Genomic DNA, 27385 nt, shown 5'->3' with positions numbered 1-27385 from the left:
GTGATCTTGGTGGTGCTAATCACTGGGGACATGCCTTCAGGGTGCCCTAGCCCTTGGTTACAGTGGGGTCAGAACTGCCCATCAGAATAGTGATATCCTGTATGTGGGACAGACAGGCTCACTGGTGGAGCAGTAGATAATCACCGACTCTATCAGCAAAAAATGTGGGAGAAGCAGCCGGTGACTGGAGAAGTAACTTGGAAGGTTAGGCATCCTGTCGATGGGTCTGGTTCTTGCAGCTTTCCGAGAGCAGGTCCAGGCGCAGTGCTTGTTGAAGCCAGCAGGCGACAAGGAGAAGGACCGAAGTGAGGAGTTTGCAAGGTTGGAGACAATGGCTGCATTTGCAGGATTAATGATGGGAATTCAGAAGCTGGGAAGGGTTGGATAGAAGGGAAAGGGTGGGAAAGTGCTGGGTGGAGAAGTCGTCTGCAAATCAGAGAGGGCAGTGTTAAACTGATCGACAATTGAATATTGCCCACTGAAAATTTGAAATCACCGAAGTAATGGTAGCAAGTTTTGAGAAGATTTGTAGCTCAGGTTAAATTCTGGATGTAGGTTTGCTCGCTGAGCTAGAAGGTTCATTTTCAGATGTTTCGTCACCATATTATGTAACATCATCAGTGAGCCTTCGGATGATGTTACCGAGTATGGTGACGAAACGTCTGAAAATGAACCTTCTAACTCAGCGAGCAAACCTACATCCAGAATTGAAGTAATAAATTCCTTGAAAATGAATGTGGTATCCCACAACTGAATAAGATCAGTAAGTACGATGTGGAAGAAAATGTAGTGGATTTTAATGTAGTGAAAACTGTCAATTATTAAATTTAAATCGGTGATTGTTTTCTGAGATGCAATAAATAAAGCGCACTAAGTCCCTGGTTAAAATATTCTAACTTTGTACATATGCAGTAGAAATGCATTAACTGTGACTTGCCAGTCTATGGAAGGTTGATGACTCTGTGTAGAATTGCCTGATTGTTACTTTACCAAAAACTTTTATTTGTATTCTATGTTTGTTGTCTTGTACTAATGTAAATACTGCTGTATTTAGGAAATTCAGATTTTGTGCTGTGACTTGAAGTTGACTGGAAAGGTTGATAATTATGGAGGAGATTGAACAATTCTTCTATTTGAGTCCAAAAATCCCATAATTCAATATTTCAATACAGAAAGTATTGTCAATATGAGACTCCATCATGTCATAAGTGAGTTATTGTAAATGAAATAGGAAAATCAAAAATCACCCTGAAAATTATCAAATTGCCCTCAAGAAAATTTCAAGAACCCTTGGAAAACTTTTATATGGATTATAGAGTCAGATTCAAAGAAGCAGAGTTGGTTTCATAATGTGAACAATGAAATTGTGTGTGATTGACTGACAAAGTCATGGTGGTAAAGTGTATCATCCTGAAACCTGAGCTTTAACTGGAATAAGTAGAGGAATAAAGTAGAAAGCTCAAGTTTTACTGAATGATATACAATATTCCAATTTCTTTGTTACTACTGTTTCTAAGTATGGGCACCAGAGTGTACAAAAGGCATTTGTTAAAATGGCTGTCAAGATGAGAATTTGCTGAGAAGCTGATACTACTCTCGTAAGAAGCCATGGATGATTTGATGGCAGTATATAAAGTTATGAAGGAAGTAGATAGAATAAATAGCAATTGTTTCTGATGGCTGAGGGATTGTTAATCAAATTTCTCTTCACTTAAATGCATTGACAAAAGAATCAGAGGTAGCACGAGGAAATCTCTCACTCAAATGTGGTTTGGGTTTGGAATGCATTCCTGATTTTGAAGTGGATACAGATGAAACTAGTGTTCAAAATGGATAGATACTTGGGAAGAACAATAGGAGAGAATGAGTGAGATTGGGGGGCAGTGGTAGGTCTGTTTCTAGAATAGATCAGAGTGGTGCTGGAAAAGTACAGCAGGTCAGGCAGCATCCGAGGAGCAGGAAAATCGACATTTTGGGCAAAAGCCCTTCATCAGGAATCCTGTTTGCCTGTTTCTGGAATAGGCCACTGGGATTGTCAGGACGGCTCTGCCATTTAGTACCATCATAGCTGACAATCTGTTTCATCTACAACTTTCCAAGTTGCAAAATCCTCTGATTTTCTTGTGCTGTATACATTGAATATAATAACTGAGCATTCACAGTTCTCCAGGGAAGAGAAATAGGAGGATTCATAATTCTGAGTGAAGAAATTGTTCTGCATCTCAGTCCGAAATAACTAATCCTTATTCCAAGACCAATATCTCTGATTCTGGACTTCCCAGGCAGGGATCCAACCGCCTAACATCTAAGCTGTGAAGAGGTTTCACAAGATCCTATAGCAGGGAGACCAGAATTACATGCAGTATTCCAAAAAAATGGCCTAACCAGTGTTCTGTCCCCCGCTTACGACAACTTCCACCACAGTTGTTTGACCCTTTTAAATGTTCTGTAATATTTATCTCATCTGTGTTGCTCCTGGCATTGCTTTCAAGAAGGGGATATGTGTTGGCAGCCACCTGGTCAAATGGCAACTTAGGCATTGCCTAAAATATCCTAACAAAAGTAATCTAAGTGTGCAAATAAGCAAATTATGCTTTTGTCTGGTCTCAGATTAGTTAAATCATTGCCATGTAGAACCATCTGAGGGGGTAGGGGTCAGTTTTATTTTCATTGTGAAATGACAAATTTATTGTGCTACTATAAAGTCAAACCTGTGAAAGCTTCATCTCATTTTGGGAAAGTACAGTACCTATTTTGTTTTTTTTAATGTAGGAAACACCACACCAATAAAAAATCAATAATGCTAAATCTTATGAGATGGAACAAATTAAAGTATATTATGGTGTTGAACTTTATTGCACACAATTGATTTTTCTGAAGTTCAGTGATGCCTTGTCCCTCATTGTGTAAGTATGGAATGACTTTCTGTTCATGTCTTTGTCCTGCTACGAGTCAAAGCGTGTTACTGGTTGCAGTACATTTCCATAGAAATACAACTAACTGTCATTTCAACTCTGAACATTAGTGCTTATATTTGTGGGTTTGCAGGATTATTAAAATTTAACAAAATTATTGATTTTCCTTTTATTTTTGCTTCTGAGTTTTCTCAAGGTGGTTGTTTTTGAAGAACAAAGCTCCTTTGCACTATGTTATTTTTTTACGTGAGGCAGTGTTACTGAAATCCTCCCTTTAAATAACTAAGGAGCATTTTTAAGTAAATATGTAATTTACTTTGAAGCAATTTGAGCAAATACTTTGCATATTTTTGAAAATAAATTGTCCGAATGTGTTTTTACGAATATCAGCAACATCATTGTTGGAACTGCTGTTACTTTATTCCATTTAAGTCAGGGATTTTAAGTGTTATAGGTTGTCTGTATTATTATGTTATTTATTCTATTCTTCTATACTTCTATTTCTTTCTTCTTCGTGCATTTGTCGAATTTCCTGTTAACGACTTCCTGACTGTTTGCCTCAACTACTTCAATCGTAGTGGCTCCTATATTTTGACTATTCTTCAGGTCAATCAGTTTCTCTTGATTTCTTTTATTTATTTGTGTCTACCTTGTTTGCATGATCCCTCACAACTGGAAACAACTTCTATCTACTGTATCAAGCCCCTTAATCATTGCAAAAACTTCAATCGCATCATCGTCTTTTCTAGAGAAAATTAGTTTGTCTGGTTCAATTTGTTTTGGTTGTGATGACCTCTCAGTTCTCGTGTCATCTTTTTCAATTTTTTTGCATACTTGCAGTTTTTCTATCGTAATAGATGGAGAAATCCTTCAGAAACCTTCCTGTTGCTTGTTTTGGAGGTCTGAAATATGGAGGAGAGTCATGTAGAAATTGTGATCTGGTTTGGTGTTTGACCTTGCGCCAAATTTGCAGAGCACAATCAAACCCAATTAGTCCACAGTAGTTTGAGATATTTTTCAATCAACCTATTCAGAGATGTTACTGATCTAGGTATAGGAGCTTTAATGCTTGCCACAAGCCCTCTCCCACTTACTGTACTGCCCACACTACCCCTTTCTATCTTTCTATACACTTTTTCTCATGTAACCATCATATGTCACTTTAAACACGTATAGAGCTGATATATTGTAGCTTCTTTACAATTCAGAGGTGATGGATTCAACAGGCTAATTCCAGGATCAGCTCATCTGCCTTTTTGATGACACTTCCTCCTTCAACATCTGACCGCCCTCCAACAGGTGCTTATCCATCCAAACCTTTTGCCACTTTGTGGGGTTACTGAGCTATGTAACAACCATTCACCATTTACCAGACATAGGAAGTAATGCCTTTACAGTATCAGGTTTGAACACTTGGCCTGCTATATACATGTACAGGTACACTCATCCTTGAATTAATTGGTCATTGACTCAAGATCCAATCTATAGATATTATCTATAGATATTATCTATAGATATTATCTATACATAATATCTATAGATATTTGTGGGCGGCATGGTGGCACAGTGGTTAGCACTGCTGCCTCACAGCGCCAGAGACCCGGGTTCAATTCCCGCCTCAGGGGACTGACTGTGTGGAGTTTGCACGTTCTCCCCGTGTCTGTGTGGGTTTCCTCCGGGTGCTCCAGTTTCCTCCCACAGTCCAAAGATGTGCAGGTCAGGTGAATTGGCCATGCTAAATTGCCCGTTGTGTTAGGTAAGGGGTAAACGTAAGGGTATGGGTGGGTTGCGCTTCGGCGGAGCGGTGTGGACTTGTTGGGCCGAAGGGCCTGTTTCCACACTGTAAGTAATCTAATCTAATCTATCCAGCATAACATTAAATGAGTGCTGTACCATCAGAGATTATTTCTTTTGGAGGAGACATAAACTGAACCCCAGGTTGCCTTTCAAAAATAAAAGCACAACACCATTCAAAGATCAGAAGAGTGTTCTCCTGGCCAGATTTTCTCTCTCAGAAATCATTAGTAAACAGATTGCGCAGTCATTTATTTCATTACTGCATATGAGGTCTTGCCTTGCACATATTGCTGTTTTTGTAACATTACAACTGCAAGTCCATGTCAAAACTGTTTCATTGCCTGTAAAGGCATCATGAAAAACATTACACGAGAGTTTTTTTCTTTAATTTCTCAATAAAAGTAAAGAAAGTACAAGTAAAAGGAGTGAAGTGCCATAAATAACAATGGGAGAGTGTATTAAAGAACAAACTTCTGAACCAATGGCTCCTTTAATGATCTTAGAGTATTCCAAAGTGCCTTGCAGCAACTTAAAAACTTGTGTAGTGTACAGTAAAAATATAAAATGCTCCAAGTTCACAGATTTTTCAGTGTCTATAAAGAGAAAACCAGAATTAATGTTTCTGATTGATTACTGTTCATCAGACCAGTTCTGTTATCTGTTATTCTCTCCATAAATGCTGCTTTACCTGCATTTTCATTTTCTTTCCTCGTTCACATTTCCAGAATTGCATTATTTCTTTTATGTTCTTGTGAAATATAGTCACTATTATAGAAAGCACAGTTGATTTAGCTAAAGTTTCAAGAAAGCTTCAAAAGTGAAGAAGTTGGAATGAGAGGCTGCAGCTTCAAACTGCAGAACATAGCAGCCATTTTGGAAGCTGACTATAACTTGCCGCCATCACATACAATTGCTGTTTACCAGCCTGCATGCATGTAATCTCGCCTCCACCCCCAACACACTCTCAGTCTCATTCTCTCTTCCTCTTCAACATTATTGGTCAATTGTAGTTTTTACCATTTCGCTTGAGTGTCCTGAACCTCATCAATGAAAATTAAATAAGTGCACAGTGACAAATAAGAAGGTTGAATAATGGTAGTTATGATTTCAACAGATCTTATTACTGGGCATGTAATAAGTTAAAATAGAATAGTTCAATTTGAAAGATATTGAAATACAAAAAAAGCTACATTTGTGGGATTTGGGTGTCGTTGGCTGGCCAACATTGATAGCTCATTTCCATTTGCCCTTGAGAAGGGAGTGTTGAGCTGTCTTCTTGAATCGCTGCAGTCCACTTGCTGTGGGTTGACCCACAATGCCGTTAGGGAGGGAATTTCAGAATTTTGACTGTGAAGGAATGGCTTGTAGGGGAACTTGCAGGTGGTAGTGTTCCCAAGTACCTGCTGCTTTTGTCCTTCTAGATGGAAGTGGTTGTGGGTTTGGAAGGTGCTGTCTAAGGATCTGTAGTGAATTTCTGCTGGTTGTGGGTTTGGAAGGTGCTGTCTAAGGATCTGTAGTGAATTTCTGCTGGTTGTGGGTTTGGAAGATGCTGTCTAAGGATCTTTGGTGAATTGATAGTATTCAAACATCAGAGAGAATTCACTTCTCAGTCACAGGTTTTGCTCAACTGTTTTTTTCAATTTCTGTTTTGAGAGTTTGACATCCTCTTTCCTGGATTATTCATACATTTGAGCTTAGACTTTCCCAGCTTTGAATAACCCCTTCAAGGTTCTATCCATGCACTTCAAACTAAAATCCTAGCACTGAGATTTTTTTTCCAACTTCTCTGAAATACCTCTTTTTCATAGAAGAAAATATTTCATACATTCAACTTCAGTCAGAATTTCTGCAAGCTGCACTCTCATTCATAATAATTTTATAAAAAGGTTCCAAGTTACTGACAAGTACATCATTAAACTCTTGTGCACTCAAACCAAAGCCTTTGTGCCACATGTTCAAAATCCAAACTTTTATATATATAAGTGTATTATATAATAAAAAGCACACACAAAACTGTGAATAAACACTGAAACCAACTGCTTTCTTGCCTGATTTGCGAAAGGTGTTATTCACTGTATTTGTGCTGAGAGAGGACATTACACACCTTGAAGTTGACACTTACAATTTTTGAGATTACTTTGGCAACTTTGGAGCTTGGTATGGCATAGATAATGTTATACCCTCAGGTAATAAACAAAATGGCCACAACTTTTGGTTCTGCTTTTCTCAATTTGGCAACTACACAAAGAAGGGATTAGTAGGGAGGTGCAGCGTAGAGGGAGACATACCTCACACACCTCCTCGTTCTCATCCCACCTCAAAGAGGATTTGTAGACTGGTTATTTGGAAACTAGAGATTCCCACTTAAAATCTGGCTGATAACACCCATGATGAATCCAACAAGAGAGACTCAGGAGCAATCTAATGAGAACCACAGGGTAAAGCACATTTGTCATTGAGCAATCTGTTACTAGGATGCAATTTGGTTCGTGGACAGATCGCCGTCAATACATACTAGCCAGAGTTTCCAGAATGATTCATGCACTATCTTCTGCACAACATTGCCCAGCTGTATGGTTTGGTTTTCAGGTGGAGCAAAGCACAGAATATAGAACTTCTTCAGATAATTCCAAGGAGGAGGAGCTAGAATATGATGTGCCTAATGTATTACCATTAGCGCACATGATTGCTCTGAGCATCCTTGGCTCACCAAAAATGTGCAAATTGGAATGTGCTGGAAAGGATGAATCAATATGAATCAATAATGTTTCATGAGCGAGACAAATCCAGTGAACATCCTTAGCCTAACTCTTGGAAGTAAGGAACAGGACAAAAGTGTGACAAGTCAAAATACACACGTGCAAGTACTTGTGTATATAAAAATCTTGACTGTTGTTTTCCTGGTATGTCTATTTAGAATAGGAGAAAGTGAGGTCAGCAGATGCTGGAGATCAAAGTTGAAACTTTATTGCTGGAACAGCACAGCAGGTCAGGCAGCATCCAGGGAACAGGAGATTCGACGTTTCGGGCACAGGCCCTTCTTCAGGAATGAGCAGAGAATGTTCAGCAGGAGAAGATAAAAGGTAGGGAGGAGGGACTTGGAGGAGGGGCGTTGGAAATGTGATAGGTGGAAAGAGGTCAAGGTGAGGGTGATAGGTCGGAGTAGGATGGAGGCGGAGAGGTCAAGAAGAAGACTGCAGGTCAGGAAGGCGGTGCCGGGCTGGAGGGATTCGGCTGAGACAAGGTGGGGGGAGGGGGGATGAAGAAACTGGTGAAGTCCAAGTTCATCCCCTGTGGTTGGAGGGTTCCCAGTCGGAAGATAAGACGCTCCTCCTCCCCTGTGGTTTGGCGGTGGATGAGTCCAATGACCTGCATATCCTCGGTGGAGTGGGAGGGGGAGTTGAAATGCTGTGCTACAGGGTGGTTGGGTTGGTTCGTCCGGGTGGCCCAGAGGTGCTCTCTGAATCGCTCCGCAAGTAGGCGGCCTGTCTCCCCAATATAGAGGAGGCCACACCGGCTGCAGCGGATGCAGTAGATGATGTGGGTGGAGGTGCAGGTGAATCTGTGGCGGATATGGAAGTTTCCTTTGGGGCCTTGGAGAGAAGTGAGGGGGGAGGTGTGGGCGCAAGTGTTGCACCTCCTGCGGTTGCAAGGGAAGGTGCCGGGAGTGGAGGTTGGGTCGGTGGGGGGTGTGGATCTGACAAGGGAGTCGCGGAGGGAGTGGTCTCTATGGAAAGCTGATAGGGGAGGGGAGGGAAATATATCCTTGGTGCTGGGGTCTGTTTGGAGGTGGCGGAAGTGACGGCGGATGATGCGCTGTACATGGAGATTGGTGGGGTGGTAGGTGAGGACCAGTGGGGTTCTGTCCTGGTGGCGGTTGGAGGGGCGGGGCTCAAGGGCGGAGGAGCGGGAAGTGGAGGAGATGCGGTGGAGGGCACCGTCGACCACGTCGGGGGGGAAATTGCGGTCCTTGAAGAAGGAGGCCATCTGTGTTGTACGTATTTTGAACTGGTCCTCCTGGGAGCAGATGCGGCGGAGACGAAGGAATTGGGAGAATGGGATGGCGTTTTTACAGGGGGCAGGATGGGAGGAGATGTAGTCCAGGTAACTGTGGGAGTCGGTTGGTTTGTAGTAGATGTCCGTGTTGATTCGGTCGCCTGAGATAGAAACAGAAAGGTCTAGGAAGGGGAGGGAGGAGTCCGAGACTGTCCAGGTGAATTTGAGGTCGGGGTGGAAGGTGTTAGTGTAGTGGATGAACTGTTCAACCTCCTCGTGGGAGCACGAGGTAGCGCCGATACACCTCCCCCCTCACTTCTCTCCAAGGCCCCAAAGGAAACTTCTATATCCGCCACAGATTCACCTGCACCTCCACCCACATCATCTACTGCATCCGCTGCAGCCGGTGTGGCCTCCTCTATATTGGGGAGACGAACCAACCCAACCACCCTGTAGCACAGCATTTCAACTCCCCCTCCCACTCCACCGAGGATATGCAGGTCATTGGACTCATCCACCGCCAAACCACAACAACGCGACGGTCGGAGGAGGAGCGTCTTATCTTCCGACTGGGAACCCTCCAACCACAGGGGATGAACTTGGACTTCACCAGTTTCTTCATCCCCCCTCCCCCCACCTTGTCTCAGCCGAATCCCTCCAGCCCGGCACTGCCTTCCTGACCTGCAGTCTTCTTCTTGACCTCTCCGCCTCCATCCTACTCCGACCTATCACCCTCACCTTGACCTCTTTCCACCTATCACATTTCCAACGCCCCTCCTCCAAGTCCCTCCTCCCTACCTTTTATCTTCTCCTGCTGAACACTCTCTATTTAGAATAACCATGTGAATTCAGCAGAGATAAAGACAGGCTATTCAATTTGTTGGAGTGACTACTGAGATGTTCTAGGCCAAATTTCTCTAGGCTTTGAAACCTGTGAGGACCTGCACCTCTGCGTTGCCAGACTATGTCTCAGGAAATATTGCACTATTGGAATGCTGCTGAAGAAAGGGACAATGGAAAAATGGACATGTTTTGAATTGAGTTGAATCACAACTTTGATATCTACATCCATCAACCCTGAAGTTCTATCTGTACTCTTCAGATTTGGGATGATGAATGGCCAAAGCTAGAATATCATGCATTGTGTGGTATTTCTAGAGTCAAAACCATAGATGAGGCCCACATGCAGTCTTTTGAATGCCAATTTTATTATTCTCTGAACAGAGGCATCACACCGGCCCTGAAATCATGTTTGAGATAGACAATGGCTGAAAATGTGTTGCTAGAAAAGCGCAGCAGGTCAGGCGGCATCCAAGGAGCAGGAGAATCGACGTTTCGGGCATGAGCCCTTCTTCAGGAATCTGAAGATTCCTGAGATAGACTATGAGATAGACTATGCCAATCTCTTGGAAAGTTTGCACAGTCCAGCGAGGAAATCTCCAATAATTGCTTATTCTTTGCTATGGATCCAGGTATATTCTGTTTGCCAACAGCTCACAAAGTATTGCCTGCGGATATATACACAGCATAGACTGTCCTGTGGCCTATGGAATGGACTATGGCTATTCCTATTTTTGTCATCTGCTCTTGCTCATTGTGTGATGAAGAGGTCACCAGGTGAAAACACTCTACTTGCATTCCCAGTTTCACCAAAGTCTGTGTATGTGATGCATGGCATGCATGAGTTACATAACAGTGCATCCTCGTTGTATGTGATTTCCTCTGAATTAATCATTAATCTTCTTGACCATCTCCTCGGGATGATTCAAGCCTTGTAGGATAATAATAACATTGAGTAAAACTGTTAAGGTAAGACTGCTTTAAATGACAATTATTTAAATGATCTTTTTTAATTTGCTGCTGACATAGTGAATGTGTCTTGTCAACCATGTCGGTTTGTTGCACTCTTGCCTCTAGTCCGAATTCTGTAGGTTTAAGTCTTGCTCCAGGATTGTGGATCAAAGCTGATATTAAAGTGCAGTACTGAGGGAGTGTACTGTTGTTGGAGCTCTGGGCCTTTCAGATGAGTAATTAAATGGAGGTCTTGCCTGTTCTCTCAGGTCAAGGCAAAAGGTCTCATTGTTGTACTTCAAAAAACAGCAAGGAATTTATGCAAAATTTATTTCTCAATCAACACAACAAAGATTGTTAGAATTTCACTGCTCAAATCAGCACCTATGTTTCCTACATTTTACAGTGTCTATGCATTGGATAGATCTTAATTGGTTATATAGTCATCTTTGGCGCTTTATAATGCATTTTTTCTCTCTTCCCATGTGTACACTAAATGCACTATATTCCTTATTAAACCTTCATTAAATCTCCCTTAAGCTTACCTGCTTCTGGGAGAAAGAATATTTTCTGGTAGGCATCTTTGGCCCTAATTTAGCTCTGAACTTTTCAACTGGAGTTGTAAATATTATGAAAAGGCATCAGCATAATGGGAATCAGTCCTCACTCCTTAGAATTGAAGTGAGTTGGTTAAGTTGTGAAAAGAGGTGGTTGGGAAGTGGCAGTGGGAATGGGTTAGCTCCCCAGGCTTTCTTCCTTGTCAGTTTTATGGAGAAACAAACATTCCTGTCCCTCACAATCATTCATCACTTTATTCCAGAAAAAGCATAGTACAAAGCAGCAATGCTATAATGTGAATTAGTTATTTTTAGTGAATGAAAATTCATTTAGATCTTGTTAATTGTATTAAAATGATTCAGATTGCATTATTCACTATAGTAGCCATATGGTAGCCAATAAAATATTGTTGTACATGCCTTAAGAGGACACATGAGTTTATTTGGTGGACGTGAGAAATTATAAATAGTTGGCTTGCCACTTTAATTTCCCCTAGGTGGAATCCTGGCAGACAATCAATAATTCATGGTTGTCCTGGGATAACTGGAGTTCCAAAGTAATTGTCTTTGTGGTTTTAATAGAGTAAAACCTGAAAATTATCAGTTTATTCAGCATTTGTTTTTTTTTATTTTCTCTTAAACAGGACGAAGAAAGTGAAGAGGAACCAAAGCTTAAATATGAAAGACTAGCTAATGGAGTGACAGATATTCTGCAAAAAGATGCTGCAAGTTGTATGACTGTGCATGACAAGGTAGTTTCTTTGTTCCAGAAATTTTAAAGTATAATTTTTATAAAAATAATTTGCCTAGCACATTTTAAAGGGCATCAAGGCATGCTACACAAATTATAAAGCTGTTTAAAAACTGTAGTTGAATAATTTAAGATCATCAATGTAACCAATCCATCTCATTACAATTCACATCAAGCCGTGATGGTTATGTTTGGATAAATATATGGCTTTCACACAATTCAATGTTCTGTCTCTATTCAGAAATTTCTTCCCATATTTCTAGAAGCTACTTTCCTTTCATTTTCACAAAGCATCAGTCTTTACTAGATGACTAATCGTCATGGCACCTGGTGCAGTCAAGCAGGCTTGTGCAGTGGAATAGTCATACCTAGTTATGTCTGCACACCTGATGTTTTATTAACCAGTATTGATTTTCTTTACCCGGGGGACTTTCTTCTTCCTGAAAAAAAGCAACCTTGCAGGGGCGAAAGACATTGCCGGCCTGAATTTGTAATGAGCCTCTTCTTCCTTTCTCCTCTTTAATGCAGGTTCATGTTATAAGTGCCTGAATTTAATTTTCAGTTTAGCAATTCCCATCTTGATAAATCCTTTTTAAAACTGAAGTTAATGGAAGGTTATTTTTTAGGTGGTGCTGGTTGACTGACATGCTTGGTAGTGCCTGTAAATATGAGCATTTCATTACAGCCTCCAATCAAGCATGCTCAGATGCACAGACAGACTGTAATTTGAGTTGCCCTAGAATTTGGTTAATGCGTTGAACTTAAATGTATCGATTCTCAGTTTGCTATTCCTTTTCTTTAAGAAAATAGTTGAGAATGCTTAAAACATTGCTTTGTGTTTTTAAAATCTTTGATGTTTGGTTTTGTATTTTTTCCCAATCATTCCCAGAACTTTACATTTATTTTGCACAGCTGTAATTCAGTCCTTGTTAAATAATGCTTCCTTGTTATTGCCGTGCATCTGAGTCTTCCTCCTAGTGTAAAGCTACACTTTTAATTAGCTGCCACAGTTCATCAGAGATTGTGCACAATCTGCCATAATTTGTTGTCAGTATATGAGGCTTCCTTGTGACTCATTTTGACAGGCAACCAGTACTTGCACAATCACAATACCTCGTTTTGTAAAGATGTCACTGACGTGAAGAGAAAATGTTCCTTTTTTTAAAAAAGACAGGTTAACACTGCTTCAGTACTTAGGAAAATAATGCAGTAATTATGCTACATCAGAACTTTTTATTTTTATTCAAATGTTGCGTATAAAGAAAATTATAGTTACTTGCTGGGAGAATACTTCTAGCATTGTGTTTGTAAGGCAGCAAAATTATTCTCTGAAAGTAGCATGAGCCACACACCAAAAAAATTGCTTTGATTTTACTGTGGCATGTGAAGTTCTTCAGCTCGGTACACAAATGTCTCGAAGGTCTTAGAATTTAACAGCAAGCTAAAATGTAAATAGATTTTTTTATTCTGATGATTTGCTTTTAAGTGTACTGCAGGGCAGTGAATTTTCATTCATCATCTGTTTTCTCGTTTTTGTCAGAAATAATTTTGAATATAATAACAAATACCTTCGCTGCTTCAAAGTGCTTTGATCAGTGCTGACTTGAATGTACATGCTGGAATTGAGAGATGATCTCTGCTCCATAATCCAGCTGTTTCTGCAGATGAGTTGAGGATTAGGGACTTTTTATGGATCCTTTTTATTTCATAGAGTCATTTCAGGAAGAAATAGTTCTGCAATGCTCTGGCACTGCCAGTGTGTGAATCTACTGCAACTCTACTATGGCATAAATTTGGCACCACAACAAGGAAAATTATCATACATGCAGGCTTTACACCTACACACGTTCTGAGAAACTGCTGATTGGGTATAACCATAGAATGCAGCAGCAGTTTTACCATGCTTATGTTCAATCGTCAGTGCAAAGTTGGGAGAACCATCATTGGCAGTGTTGTAGTATAAAGAGGATGTCAATATCTCCTTGTTGGAGATAAAACATGTATTGACACTTATGTTCCCCTGACTATATACGTTGCATGACGTGGACGATCGGTTACATGTCATTCTCTTACTACAAAAGAGTGTAGAAGTTTGATTTCTATGTGAATTGTTTTGGAATAGCAGCAAAGGTATCTTTAAGTATTTTGTGTTGAACAAAGTAAATGTTTCCCACCTATTGAGGTGAATAAGTACTGCATGTAGGGTAAATAAATTTTGCATATTGCTGTTTTATTTCAGTTTTTGGCGCTGGGAACACATCATGGTAAAGTCTATTTACTGGACGTGCAGGGAAATGTGACACAGCGATTTGACATTGTAAGTATAATGTGAAATTGTTACATAAACTGTGATTTGATTCACTTCTCCATTTAATTTGAGCTATTACATCAAACAATTAGATCCTTTGTCACCTGACTATTATTCACCCCTCGCCTCACCTAGGTAATTTGACAATCATCCTTGTAAATTTTCTCTGTTCCCTTTCCAGTGTCTCTATATGGCAAACAGAACCACACACGGTCATATAAGCGTGATCTAATCACAGTTCTTTTCAGTGTTATCCACTTAGCAAATCAAGCAAGGCTTTATTTATTTTGTTTTATGACCTTGCTAACCTACAGTATAACTTTTATGAATTGGTACACTTCTGTGCTCTGATTCCTTGCTTTCTCCACCCATCTAAGTTTGTGTTTTTCAAGTAATAATTGTTCTCCCTGTTCTACCTACTACTATGTACTACCTTACATTTAAGTGTGTTGAACTTTATTTATTAATTATTTATCAATTCTGCAAGTTTATTAATATCCTCTTGTGACTTGCTGTATGATGACTCCAGAGTATTGACTACCTTCCCCCAATTTAACGTCATCCACAAATTCAGAAATGGTCTTTGATTCAGAAGTTAAAACGGTTATGCAATTTGTAAACAGTTGTGGTATCAATATTGATCCTTGTGGAACACCACTTCCAATCACTACCACTCTGAATAACTACTTGTAACTTACTGACATCTTTCTATCATGAAGCTTGCTCGCAAGCCATTCTGCTTTTTATCCCTGACATTGCATGAGATGTTATTCGTGAACCAAATGTAGGGTATGTTATTAAAAACCAAAAAAACTACAGATGCTGTAACTCAGAAACAAAAATAGAAATTGCTGGAAAAACTCAGCAGGTCTGGCAGCATCTGTGGAGAGAAATCAGAGTTAATGTTTCAGATCCAGTGATCCTTCCTCAGAATCTGAAGAAGGATCACTAGACCCTAATTTCTCTCCACAGATGCTGCCTGAGCTGCTGAGCTTTTCCAGCAATTTCTGTTTTTGTTTGTGCAGGGCACCTTAGCATGTTTTACACAATGTATTGGTGACAATTGCTTTCTTAGTTCTCTTTCCCAGAACGGTGAAGGTTTTTATATTATATCCTGTTTTACATCAGTGATTCTTTAGAACAGTTCTCGAATAAGGTTTTTATCAGAGAGCATCAGATAAAGTTTTACACTACAACTTGCATTTATATAGATTTTTTAAAGTAATAAACATCCCAAGACACTTTATAGGAGCATAATGACAAAATAATTGATGTTGAGCCACATAAGGAGTTATTTGGCTAGATGACCAAAGAGATTTGGTCGAAGAGGTTTTAACCAGCATGTTTAAAATGAAAGAGATCCAGAAAGATTCAAGTTTATGAAAGAAAAGTCAAAATGTAGACTTTTTAAGCTGAAGGCATGATTGCCCTTGGAGAGTGATTAAAATCAGGTATGACTCTCTGATTAAATTTATGGAGTTAAGGTTCTAGTTGGGATCATAAAGCTGAAGAAGTTGAAACTTGGAAGGGTGAGGCCAAGGACTGATTTGAAAAGATGGATGATAATCTTAAAATTGAACTGTTGCTTGACTGAGAGTCAATGTAGATAAATGAGCGGTTAGCGATTTTTGAAAAGATTTGTAGCTCAGGTTGATGATAAGTATGTAAGTTAGCTCGCTGAGCTTGAAGGTTTGTTTTCAGATGTTTCATCACTATACTAGGTAACATCATCAGTGAAAGTCTCTGGTGAAGCGCTGGTTGTATGTCCCACCTTTCTGTTTTTTGGGCTTGGTTTTTTAAGCTGGGTGATGTTATTTCCAGTTCTTTTTTCAAGGGTAAGTAGATAGGATCTAAATCGATGTGTTTATTGATGGAGTTCTGCTTAGAATGCCATGTGTCTAAGAATTATCGTGCGTGTCTTTGTTTCTCCTGCCCTAGGATATGTGTGTTGTCCCAGTCAAAGTGGTGTCCTCCTTTGTCTAAATGTATAGAAACTACTGATAGTGGGTCATGTCTTTTGGTGGCCAGTTGGTGTTCATTTATCCTGGTGGCAAGTTTCCTGCTAGTTTGTCCGATGTAGTGTTTTTTACAGTTCTTGCATGGTATCTTGTAAATGACGTTAGTTTTGCTGGTGGTGTCTAATGGATCCTTTAGGTCCATTAGTCACTGTTTAAATGTGTTGGTGGGTTTGTGGGCTACCATGATGCCAAAGGGCCTGAGTAGGTCTGGAAGTCATTTCTGATATGCCTTTGATGTAGGGTAATGTGGCTGTAGTTTTTGGTTGCATTGTGTCTGCTGTTTGGATTTGTTTCTGAGAAATCAGCGGATTGTGTTTATTGGGTACCTGCTTTTCTTGAAAACATTGTACAGATTTTTTTTCTGCTTTTTGTAGTTCTTGGGTGTTGCAGTGTGATGTAGCTCGATGAAATAATGTCTTTATCCGGTCCGACACAATGTAACCAAAGACTATAGCCACATTCCCTTACATCAAAGACATATCAGAAATGACTTCCACATACATGAATGGCACAGTGGGAGCGTATTGAGCCTGTAACCCAGGCGCTGATGGATCGAAACCATCCTCTGCGATACGCTGCGTGCTCTGTTGCGGTGTGGTGCTGTTCCCTGGTAACGCTACTCCAATTTGCACTGTGCTTTCTGATCATCTTTCCCAGGGCAGAACGGTAGGTCAGTGGTTAGTACTGCTGCCTCACAGTGCCAGGGACCCGGGTTCGATTCCGGCCTCAGGCGACTTTCTGTGTGGACTCTACACATTCTCCCCGTGTCTGTGTGGGTTTCCTCTGGGTGCTCAGGTTTCCTCCCACAGTCCAAAGATGTGCAGGTTAGGTGAATTGGCCATGTTAAATTGTCCAGAGTGTTCAGGGATGTATACGTTAGGTGCATTAGTCAGGGGAAATGTAAAGTGATAGGGTAGGGGAAAGGGTCTGGGTAGGATACACTTCGGAGGGTCAGTGTGGACATTTTGGGCCAAATGGCCTGTTTCCACACTGTAGAAATTCAATGATTCTATGAATACCGACTAGCCACCAAAGGTCACAACCCACGATCACTAGATTCTATAGGTACAGACAAAGAAGGCTACCACTTTGACTGGGACAACACATCCTAGGACAGACGAAACAAAGACACACACATGATTTCTTAGAGGTGTGGTCTAGATTAGAGTGGTGCTGGAAAAGCACAGCAGGTCAGGCAGCATCCGAGGAGCAGGAAAATCTATGTTACAGGCAAAAGCCCTTCATCAGGAATGAAGGCATGGAGTCTATGGGTTGGAGAGATAAATGGGAGGGGGGGGGGGGGGGCTGGGGAGAAGGTAGCAAAGAGTACAATAGGTGGATGGAGGTAGGGATGAAGGTGATAGGTTAGAGAGGAAGGTGGAGCCGATAGGTGGGAAGGAAGATTGGCAGGTAGGACAGGTCATGAGGATGGTGCTGAGCTGGAAGATTGGAACTGGGGTAAGGTGGGGGGAGGGGAAATGAGGAAACTGGTGAAGTCCACATTGATGCCCTGGGGTTGAAGTGTTCCGAGGCAGAAGATGAGGCGTTCTTCCTCCAGGCGTCGGTTGGTGAGGGAGTGGCGGTGGAGGAGGCCCAGGACTGACATGTCCTCGGCAAGTGGGAGGGAGAGTTGAAATGTTGGGCCACGGGGCAGTGAGGTTGATTGGTTCGGGTGTCCCAGAGATATTCCCTGAAGTGCTTTGCGAGAAGGCGTCCAGTCTCCCCAACGTTGAGGAGACCGCATCAGGAGCAACGGAAACAATAAAAGACGTTGGTGGATGTGCATGTGAAACATTGATGGATGTGGAAGGCTCCTTTGCGGCCTCGGATGGAGGTGAGGGGAGAGATGTGGGCACAGGTTTTGCAATTCCTGCGGTGGCAGGGGAAGGTGCCAGGACGGGAGGGTGGGTTGTAGGGGGGGTGTGGACCTGACCAGGTAGTCACGGAGGGAATGGTCTTTGCGGAAGGTGGAAAGGGGTGGGGAGAGAAATATATCCCTAGTAGTGGGGTCTGTTTGGAGGTGATGGAAATGTTGGCAGATGATGCGGTTTATGCGAAGATTGGTAGGATGGAAGGTGAGGACCAGGGGAGTTCTGTCCTTGTTGCGAGGGGTGGGGTTTGAGGGCGGAGGTGCGGGACGTGGATGAGATACGCAGGAGGGCATCTTCAACCACATAGGAAGGGAAATTGCGGTCTTTAAAAAAGGAATCCATCTGGTGTGTTCTGTGGTGGAACTGGTCCTCCTGGGAGCAGATACGGCGGAGGCGGAGGAATTGGGAATACGGGATGGCATTTTTGCAGGAGTTAGGGTGGGAAGAGGTGTAATCCAGGTAGCTGTGGGAGTCGGTGGGTTTGTAAAAGATGTCAGTGTCAAGTTGGTCATCATTAATGGAGATGGAGAGGTCCAGGAAGGGGAGGGAGGTGTCAGAGATGGTCCAGGTGAATTTAAGGTTGGGATGGAATGTGTTGGTGAACCGCTCAACCTCCTCGTGGGAACACGAGGTGGTGCCGATGCAGTCATCAATGTAGCGGAGGAAGAGGTGGGGAGCGGTGCCAGTGTAACTACGGAAGATCGACTGTTCTACATAGCTGACAAAGAGACAGGCATAACTGGGGTCCATGCGGGTGCCCATGGCTGCCCCTTTGATCTGGAGGAAGTGGGAGGATTCGAAGGAGAAATTGTTATGGGTGAGGACCAGTTCAGCCAAACAAATGAGAGTGTCAGTGGAAGGGTACTGTTGGGGACATCAGGAGAGGAAGAAATGGAAGGCTTGGAGGCCCCGGTCATGGCGGATGGAGGTGTAGAGGGATTGGATATCCATGGTGAAGATGAAACGTTGGGGGCCAGGGAAACAGAAGTCTTGGAGGAGGTGGAGGACGTGGGTGGTGTCTCGAACATATGTGGGGAGTTCCAGGACTGGGGGGGATAGGACAGTATCGAGGTAGGTTCAGATGAGTTCGGTGGGGCAGGAGCAGGTTGAGACAATGGGTTGGCTGGGGTGGTCAGGCTTGTGGAATTTGGGAAGGAGGTAGAATCGGTCGGTGCGGGGTTCCTGGACTATGAGGTTGGAAGCTGTGGGTGGGAGATCTCCTGACGTGATGAGGTTCTGTATGGTCTGGGAGATGATGGTTTGATGATGGGAAGTGGCGTCATGGTCGAGGGGGTGGTAGGAGGAGGTGTCTTTGAGTTGGCGTTTGGCTATCGTGGCTGAACCATTTCTTAGAGGCGTGGCATTCTAACGAGAACTCCATCAATAAACACATCGATTTAGATCCTATCTACCATTCCTTGGGGGAAAATAATGAACCAGAAATGACATCACCCACCTTAAGAAACCAAGACCTATAAATAGAGAGGTGGGACATACCACCAGCACTTCACCAGAGACTCTCACTGATGATATTACTAAGTATCGTAAACATCTGAAAACAAACCTACAAGCTCAGCGAACTAACTTACATACTTATAAACGAGCAGTATTTGGTGCAAGTTAGCTGACATGGGCAGCAAGCATTAGAATGGCCTCAACTTTAGGGTAGAAGGTATCAGCCTAAGTTGGAATGATCAAGTCTAAAGACAACTAAAACATGGGTGAGGGTTACAATGGTAAATAAATTAGAGTCATAGAGATGTACAGTATGGAAACAGACCCTTCCGTCCAACTCGTCCATGCCGACCAGATTTCCCAACCCAATCTAGTCCCACCTGCCAGCAACTGGCCCATATCCCTCCAAACCCTTCCTATTCATATACCCATCAAAATGACTCTTAAATGTTGCAATTGTACCAGCCTCCACCACATCCTCTGGCAGCTCATTCCATACACGTACCAACCTCTGCGTGAAAAAGTTGCCCCGTAGGTCTCTTTTACATCTTTCCCTTCTCACCGTAAATCTCTGCCCTCTAGTTCTGGACTCCCCGACCCCAGGGAAAAGACTTTGTCTGTTTATCCTATCCATGCCCCTCATAATTTTGTAAACCTCTATAAGGTCACCCTTCAGCCTCTGACGCTCCAGGGAAAACAGCCCCAGCCTGTTCAGCCTCTCCCTGTAGCTCTCCACGCTTCAGGTTCTCTGTCGTTATTCCTGATGAAGGGCTTTTGCCCAAAACGTCGATTTTACTGCTCCTTGGATGCTGCCTGCACTGCTGTGCTCTTCCAGCACCACTAATCCAGAATCCATATAGATCACATCTACTGCTCTGCCCTCATCAATCTTCTTTGTTACTTCTTCAAAAAACTCAATCAAGTTTGTAAGACATGATTTGCCACGCACAAAACCATGTTGACTATCCCGAATCAGTCCTTGCCTTTCCAAATACATGTACATCCTGTCCCTCAGGATTCCCTCCAACAACTTGCCCACCACCGAGGTCAGACTCACTGGTCTATAGTTCCCTGGCTTGTCTTTACCGCCTCTCTTGAACAGTGGCACCATGTTTGCCAACCTCCAATCTTCCGGCACCTCACCTGTGACTATCAATGATACAAATATCTCAGCAAGAGGCCCAGCAATCACTTCTCTTGCTTCCCACAGAGTTCTCGGGTACACCTGATCAGGTCCTGGGGATTTATCCACCTTTAACCATTTCAAGACATCCAGCACTTACTCCTCTGTAATCTGGACATTTTGCAAGATGTCACCATCTACTTCCCTACAGTCTATATCTTCCATATCCTCTTCCACAGTAAATACTGATGCAAAATATTCATTTAGTATCTTCCCCATTTTTGTGGCTCACACAAAGGCCACCTTATGATCTTTGAGGGGCCCTATTCTCTCCCTAGTTACCCTTTTGTCCTTAATTTATTTGTAAAAACCCTTTGGATTCTCCTTAATTCTATTTGCCAAAGCTATCTCATGTCCCTGTTTTGCCCTCCTGATTTCCCTCTTAAGTATACTCATACTTTCTTTATACTCTTCTAAGGATTCACTCGATGTATCCTGTCTATACCTGACATATGCTTCCTTCTTTTTCTTAACCAAACCCTCAATTTCTTTAGTCATCCAGCATTCCCTTTCACCCTGACAGGAATATACTTTCTCTGAATTCTTGTTAGCTCAGTTCTGAAGGCGTCCCATTTTCCAGCCATCCCTTTACCTGTGAACATTTGCCTCCAATCAACTTTCGAAAGTTCTTGCCTAATACCGTCAAAATTGGCCAACTCCAATTTAGAACTTCAACTTTTAGATCTGGTCTATCCTTTTCCATCAGTGTTTTAAAATGAATAGAATTATGGTCGCTGACCCCAAAGTGCTCCCCCACTGACACTCAGTCATGCGCCCTGCCTTGTTTCCCAAGAGTAGGTCAAGTTTTGCACCTTCTCTAGTAGGTACATCCACATACTGAATCAGAAAATTGTCTTGTACACACTTAAGAAATTCCTCTCCATCTAAACCTTTAACAATATGGCAGTCCCAGTCGAGGTTTGGAAAGTTAAAATCCCCTACCATAACTACCCTATTATTCTTACAGATAGCTGAGATCTCCTTACAAGTTTGTTTCAAGAACAGTCAGTAATCTTACTGTGTTGGAATTGGCAACCTTCATGTTGGTGCGTATCAATGATGGGATTCCTGTCTTCGGATCAGCCCTGATTGAAAGTCCGAGCAGACTCAATGGGCTGAACGGCCTAATTCTGCCTCCATTCCTTGTAGATTAAAGATTATAAACTGTCTGGTTCAGCCTCAGACAGCTGCTAGGATGAATCAAGGAATGGGTTGCAGCAAATTCCAAAGATAATGATTTAATCTTCAGAATATTTATTTGGAGGTAATTTTTGTTCATCAGGTACTGGATGGTCGAAAAGCAAACTGATAAATTAGAGAAAATTAATGGTCAAGAGAGGCGCAAATGAGGTTTATAATGTATAAAGGAAAACTGGTGCCACGGTTTCAGATGATGCCACCAAAGGATAGTATATAGATATGGTAAAGGGGGGGAATTTCCAGGAATACCAATGAAAGCATTGTGAGAGTAAGAAGAGAAACTATTGCAGATGATTCCCTGGCTTTGATGGGTACAAATTAATCCAGACAAGTGCATTTCCACCAAGCAAATGATAATGGAGTGGGTTGGAAATAGAATTCCATGATCAACCACTTCACACGCTCATACAGCAAGAAGAGGGATAGTTTACCTTAGTCATATTTGATTCGGAAGCAGTTTGGAAATTTAGCAAGTGTTCCTTGTTAATGTAAAACAAAATAAGAAATAAGAGAAATAATTAGTTTTGAAGAATAATTGTGATGATGTGTGATTTTATTATTGAATGGTTACAGCATAAAAGGAGGCCATTCTGCCTGTAGTGCCTGGAACAGTTCTTTGCAAAAGCAATTCAACTAGTCTTGACACCATAAGAGTTTTTTTTCTGTCGTCAAGTTCTAATCCGATTATGATCCTAGACCAGACCATAAATTTATGTTATGATCTGGGTATGGTCCAGTGAGTTTTATTTTTGAAGTAGATGAACTGTGAGATTCAGGGGACTTACAAAAAAAAATGAAGCCACAAGATTTCATGGTTTTGAACAAACAATAAATTTTGCTAGACAACATTAGAACAATAATAAAATCTACAACAAGAGTACAGCTTATTTTCAAAACAAGGGAATTAACAAGGGATAAATATGAGTAATAGACTGTGATCGAGCACCCTACAATATAGACACCAGATACCAAATTCAGTGAAGACTAATCCCATGGATTTCTCAGCAATACAACCCAGATATTAATGACTTCGGTCAGAAAATCTCATTTAAATTCACAGGACCGGCTCGATGATACTAGCTGTTGGAGAAGAGCTAGAGTAATGTTTGTGAGTAAGTACTAAGTGTTGTATTGGACTCTTTCAATTTTACTGTTCTTGCTCCAAATCATTCTCTTAAAAGCCAGTCTGCCATGGATTGCCTCAGTGATTGCTCCCATTCTTATCAATCACAGGCCTTTGCTGGATCTATGCTCCAATGGACTTCAAAGCTGCACTCATTACTCATTCACAGATATAACTACATCTCTACTCCAACAGCTCGCCTCATCAAGCTAGTCCTGCCCCTGGGCCTTTGCGCAAGCTCCAATCTTGCTTCATTTCACCAAGCAAATACTATTTGTGAACTTTTCAAATGCTGCTCTCTTAGCTGCTGTAAAATGCAGGTGCTCACTGACCTCCTTCCAAGTCCTCCAGTTCCACCAATGGGAGCAGTTTCCCCCCATATAATATGTGATCACCCCTCATGATTTCAAATACCTTTATCAAATCTGCTCCTTAAAAAAAAGACCCAGCTGCTCCAATTTATCAATGTAAAAGTACTTTCATCCTTGGAACCATTCTCTTCAATCTTTCTAAGTTCCCTCGAAAACCTTTACATTCTTTCAAAAGTATGGTGTCCAGAATTCGTCACAATACTCCAATTTGAGTCCAACCCAGAGTTTTATAAAAGGCTATCTTAACCTCCTATCTTTTGTACTCCACGGCTCTGCTTGTAAAGCCCAGGATCTTATATGGCTTATCGACCACTTGTTGAACTGTCCTGCCACCTTCAATGATTTATGCACGCCTTTTGTTCCAGCACCTACTTCTGATTTGTACCCTTTTATTTTCAATTCCTCTCTTATAGAGGTTTATAAAATCATCAGGGGCATGGATAGGATAAATACACAAAGTGTTTCCCTGGGGTGGCGGGGTCCAGAACTAGAGGGCATAAGTTTAGGGTGAGAGGGGCAAGATATAAAAGAGACCTAAGGGGCAACTTTTTCATGTAGAGGATGGTACGTGTATGGAATGAGCTGCCAGAGGAAGTAGTGGAGGCTGGTCAATTGCAACATATAAAAGGCATCTGGATTGGTATATGAATAGGAAGGGTTTGGAGGGATATGGGCTGGGTGCTGGCAAGTGGAACTAAATTGGGATGGAATATCTGGTCGGCATGGACGAGTTGGACCGAAGGGTCTGTTTCCGTACAGTACATCTCTATGACTCTCACTGTTCATACCAAACTGTATCACTTCACACTTTTCTGCATTAAAGTTGCTCTGCTATGAGCTTGACAGCCTGAAGTCCATCTCAAGCACTTCACAGTACTTTTAAGTTTGGTGCCATCTGCAAAATTTTGGAATTGTACCCTTTACACCCTAAGGCTATGTCCTTGATATATATGAAGCAAAATAATAGTTCTAGTGTTGAACCTTAGAGAAAGCCACTATATTTCATTCCCTCTCCCAAAAACAAAACAATTGCTTACTGTTACACAACTGCTGTCACCCAGCTAACACTGTTACTGGTCCTTTTATTCCATGAAATTCAACTTTGCTGATGAGCCTGACACATACACGTCATCAAATCGGGCCAGCATAGTTGCTCAGTAGTTACCACTGTTGCCTCATAACGCCAGGGACCTGGGCTCAATTCAATCCTCAGGTACCTGCCTGTGTAGGGTTGGCACATTCTGCTTGTGGTGTGTGGGTTTCTTCTGGGGGCACTGGTTTCCTCCCACAGTTCAAAAATGTGCAGGCTAGATAGATTAGCCATGGGAAATGCAGGGTCAGGATAGGGGGAATGGGTCTTGATGAGATGCTCTTCGGAGGGTTGAATGGCCGGCTTCCACACTGTAAGGATTCTGTGATTTTAAGTGCTTTGGAAGTCCACGCGCACGCATCTACCCTGTCTAAGACCTCATCAAAAAATTTAATTTGGTTCAACATGATCTGCCTTTAATAAATTAATACCAATTTTCCTTAATTAATCCATACTTGTCCAAATGGCTGTAAATTTTGCCCTGAATCTCAAATCTAAAAGATTTCTCCTCACTGGGGTTAACTTGATAGTCTTTAGTTGCTGATTTTATTCTCAGATTATTTTGAACAAGGGTGAATCATTTGTAATTGTCCAGTCCCTGTACTGATGAACAACTGGAAGATTATGGCAGAAGCTCAGTAATTTCCATCCTTATTTTACTTGACATGTTTGGATTTATTTTTTCAACCCTGGTGATTTTTTTTTCAACTGTAAATAGTAACAATAAATTTGCCAGCCTTTCTTAGTTCTTGGCGAAAGTGAGGAGTGCAGATGCTGGAGTTCAGAGTCAAGATTGGAGTGGTGCTGGAAAAGCACAGCAGGTCAGGGAGCATCCAAGGAGCAGGAAAATTGACGTTTCTGGCAAAAGCCCTTCATGAGAAAGACCTTTGCCTGCCTTTCTTAGTTTTTGCCCAATTTTATTTTATGTAGCAACTTAACTAGCTCCTTTCTCATTATGATTTTAGCAACATTGTTTTTGATAAAGATGGATGAAAAGTAGTAATTGAGTGCATCAGCCATGCTGTATACTTCCTTGCATAGGCTGTCATTTTGATTTGTATGTCTCAGTGATAAGGTGAATGCTAATAAAAAAATGAAGGAAGTTAGAAGAGAAAGTAGAGAAAGATCCACATTCAAATTTAGGACATGAGGGGATCCTGAGCGCAAGTTAGGTCTGATAGGTTGGGGAATAGTGTCTCTCATTTAACCAGTTTGTTTCGCAAGCATGTAGTATGAAATGCCTGTCAGTCTTAGAATTTGGCAACTTTTCCATGAATATTGCTAGAAAGAACGAACTTGCACTCATATAGCACCCCTCACAATCTCTCAAAAGTGTTTCACAGCCAATGTTGTATCTTTGCAGCCTAGAAAATTTGGCGACTGATTCATACGCATCAATGTCCTGTCAACAAGTGACATGACTTATCAGATCACATGTATTAACGTTTGGTTGAGGTTATAAATATTGGCCTGGACACTGAGAAAGCTCAATTAATGCTACAAAGGAATATTTTATGTCCATTGGAGTAGGCAAATCTTAGGTTAACATTTAATTTGTCAGAAATACAGTTTTTGAATAAGGATACAAAATTGCCCGAAGGTAAACATTAATATATTATGAAGCTAATTGGTGGGGAGTTCTCACGGTATCAAATGAACTGTTATTCTCTCAACTATAAACACCTAAAACAGATATACGAATCACTTACCCCATTTATAGGAGCTTGCTGTTGGCAGATTCTGTTCTGTTTGTTCTGCAACAGCGATTGCACATCAAAACTATTTCTGGCCGAAAATGCCCTGAGATTCTGAAATAATACCATAGTTTCTATTATTTGCATTTCTTTCATGTTAAAAGTATTCTTAATATCTAGTTAAATAATCTGACAAATGAATTTAAATAGATATAGTTACTTTTTTAAAATCCAATTATATCTCAGTTGCAGCTTTCATATAACAGGGTCATGCATATCTCTTTGAAGGCATTCATCAGGTGGCACCAAAAAACTTGTCAGAAGCTACTGCACTATAAGATGCCACTATTTATTTCTCTGACTTTGTCATTGGGAGTTGAGAGAAGAAATAGAGCATTGTTCATACAGTCATTCATTCGCCTTCCAGTTACTGTATGCTACAAGAAAAAAAAAACACACTTCAAAAGCAGATTTTCCATGGGGATGCAACATTTGCAAAAGAATCAATTACCTATTTGTTAGCAAGGCAGGCTTTACAAATGACCCATTAGCTGATTGATTACTCTGACTTCTGTTGGATATCCATGTGGTGCAAGCTGACGTGATGGATGTTGAGGGAGATAGCTTTGCCAAAAGGTATGATTATAAAAGGCTCTTCTAATAACTAGGAATGTTCCAAATTGAAAAGCTGAGAAAATGTATGCTTTAAGATATTTCTTTTGTATTTTCTTGCTTAGGTTTAGGGGTTTGACTGTCAACTCTACTGTAATGAATTCTGGGCGAGCTATATTTTTTGCAACAACATGATTTGTCTTTTCTCACATCAACTTTATACCAGTGAAAGGGTATTTTGTGTATCTCCTACTGGGAGAAGCAGATATGATGTATATTAAATTTGTATATACTTGTATCCCCATAGCATTGCATGGTACTGTCTTATAAGAGTGGATATATTCTAGGAAGCAAAAGTGATATTGGGTGATTGTGCACATTGTACATCGGCCTCTGGATACCACACTTCATGGGTTTGCAAAAACTGTCGGAAAAGAATCTGCACCAATATTCCACCCGAGAAACTGCCAGTCTTGTAAGCATCGACCCATCTGTCAAGAGCTTTGACTCATTGAGGGCTGGCCAACATTTTTAATAGGATAGCGAAGAGGATTCTAAGAACAAGAGAGAGTATGGAAGTAAACAGGATGGCATGGTGAATGTAAGTAGGAAGGTATGCTGGCAAATACTTAGCGGAACATAAACAATAGAAG

The 27385-nt window shown here is 41.4% G+C and overlaps 1 protein-coding gene across 1 annotated transcript in view; it reads left to right on the top strand.

Annotated features, from left to right (window-relative positions):
- Positions 1-27385, top strand: part of vps41 (VPS41 subunit of HOPS complex) — a 168655-nt gene that overhangs the window by 21605 nt on the left and 119665 nt on the right. The window contains exons 3-4 of the mRNA XM_043688929.2: positions 11701-11808; positions 14047-14124. Coding sequence (XP_043544864.1) covers positions 11701-11808; positions 14047-14124 — 186 coding nt within the window. The remainder of the gene's footprint in view (positions 1-11700; positions 11809-14046; positions 14125-27385) is intronic.

Source organism: Chiloscyllium plagiosum, unplaced genomic scaffold (genome assembly GCF_037043375.1).
Source record: "Chiloscyllium plagiosum isolate Xiang-an unplaced genomic scaffold, Cpla_swu_hap1 HiC_scaffold_4, whole genome shotgun sequence".
Taxonomy (NCBI): domain Eukaryota; kingdom Metazoa; phylum Chordata; class Chondrichthyes; order Orectolobiformes; family Hemiscylliidae; genus Chiloscyllium; species Chiloscyllium plagiosum.
Note: the sequence above shows the minus strand (reverse complement) of the source record. Positions and strands in the feature narration are given on the sequence as shown.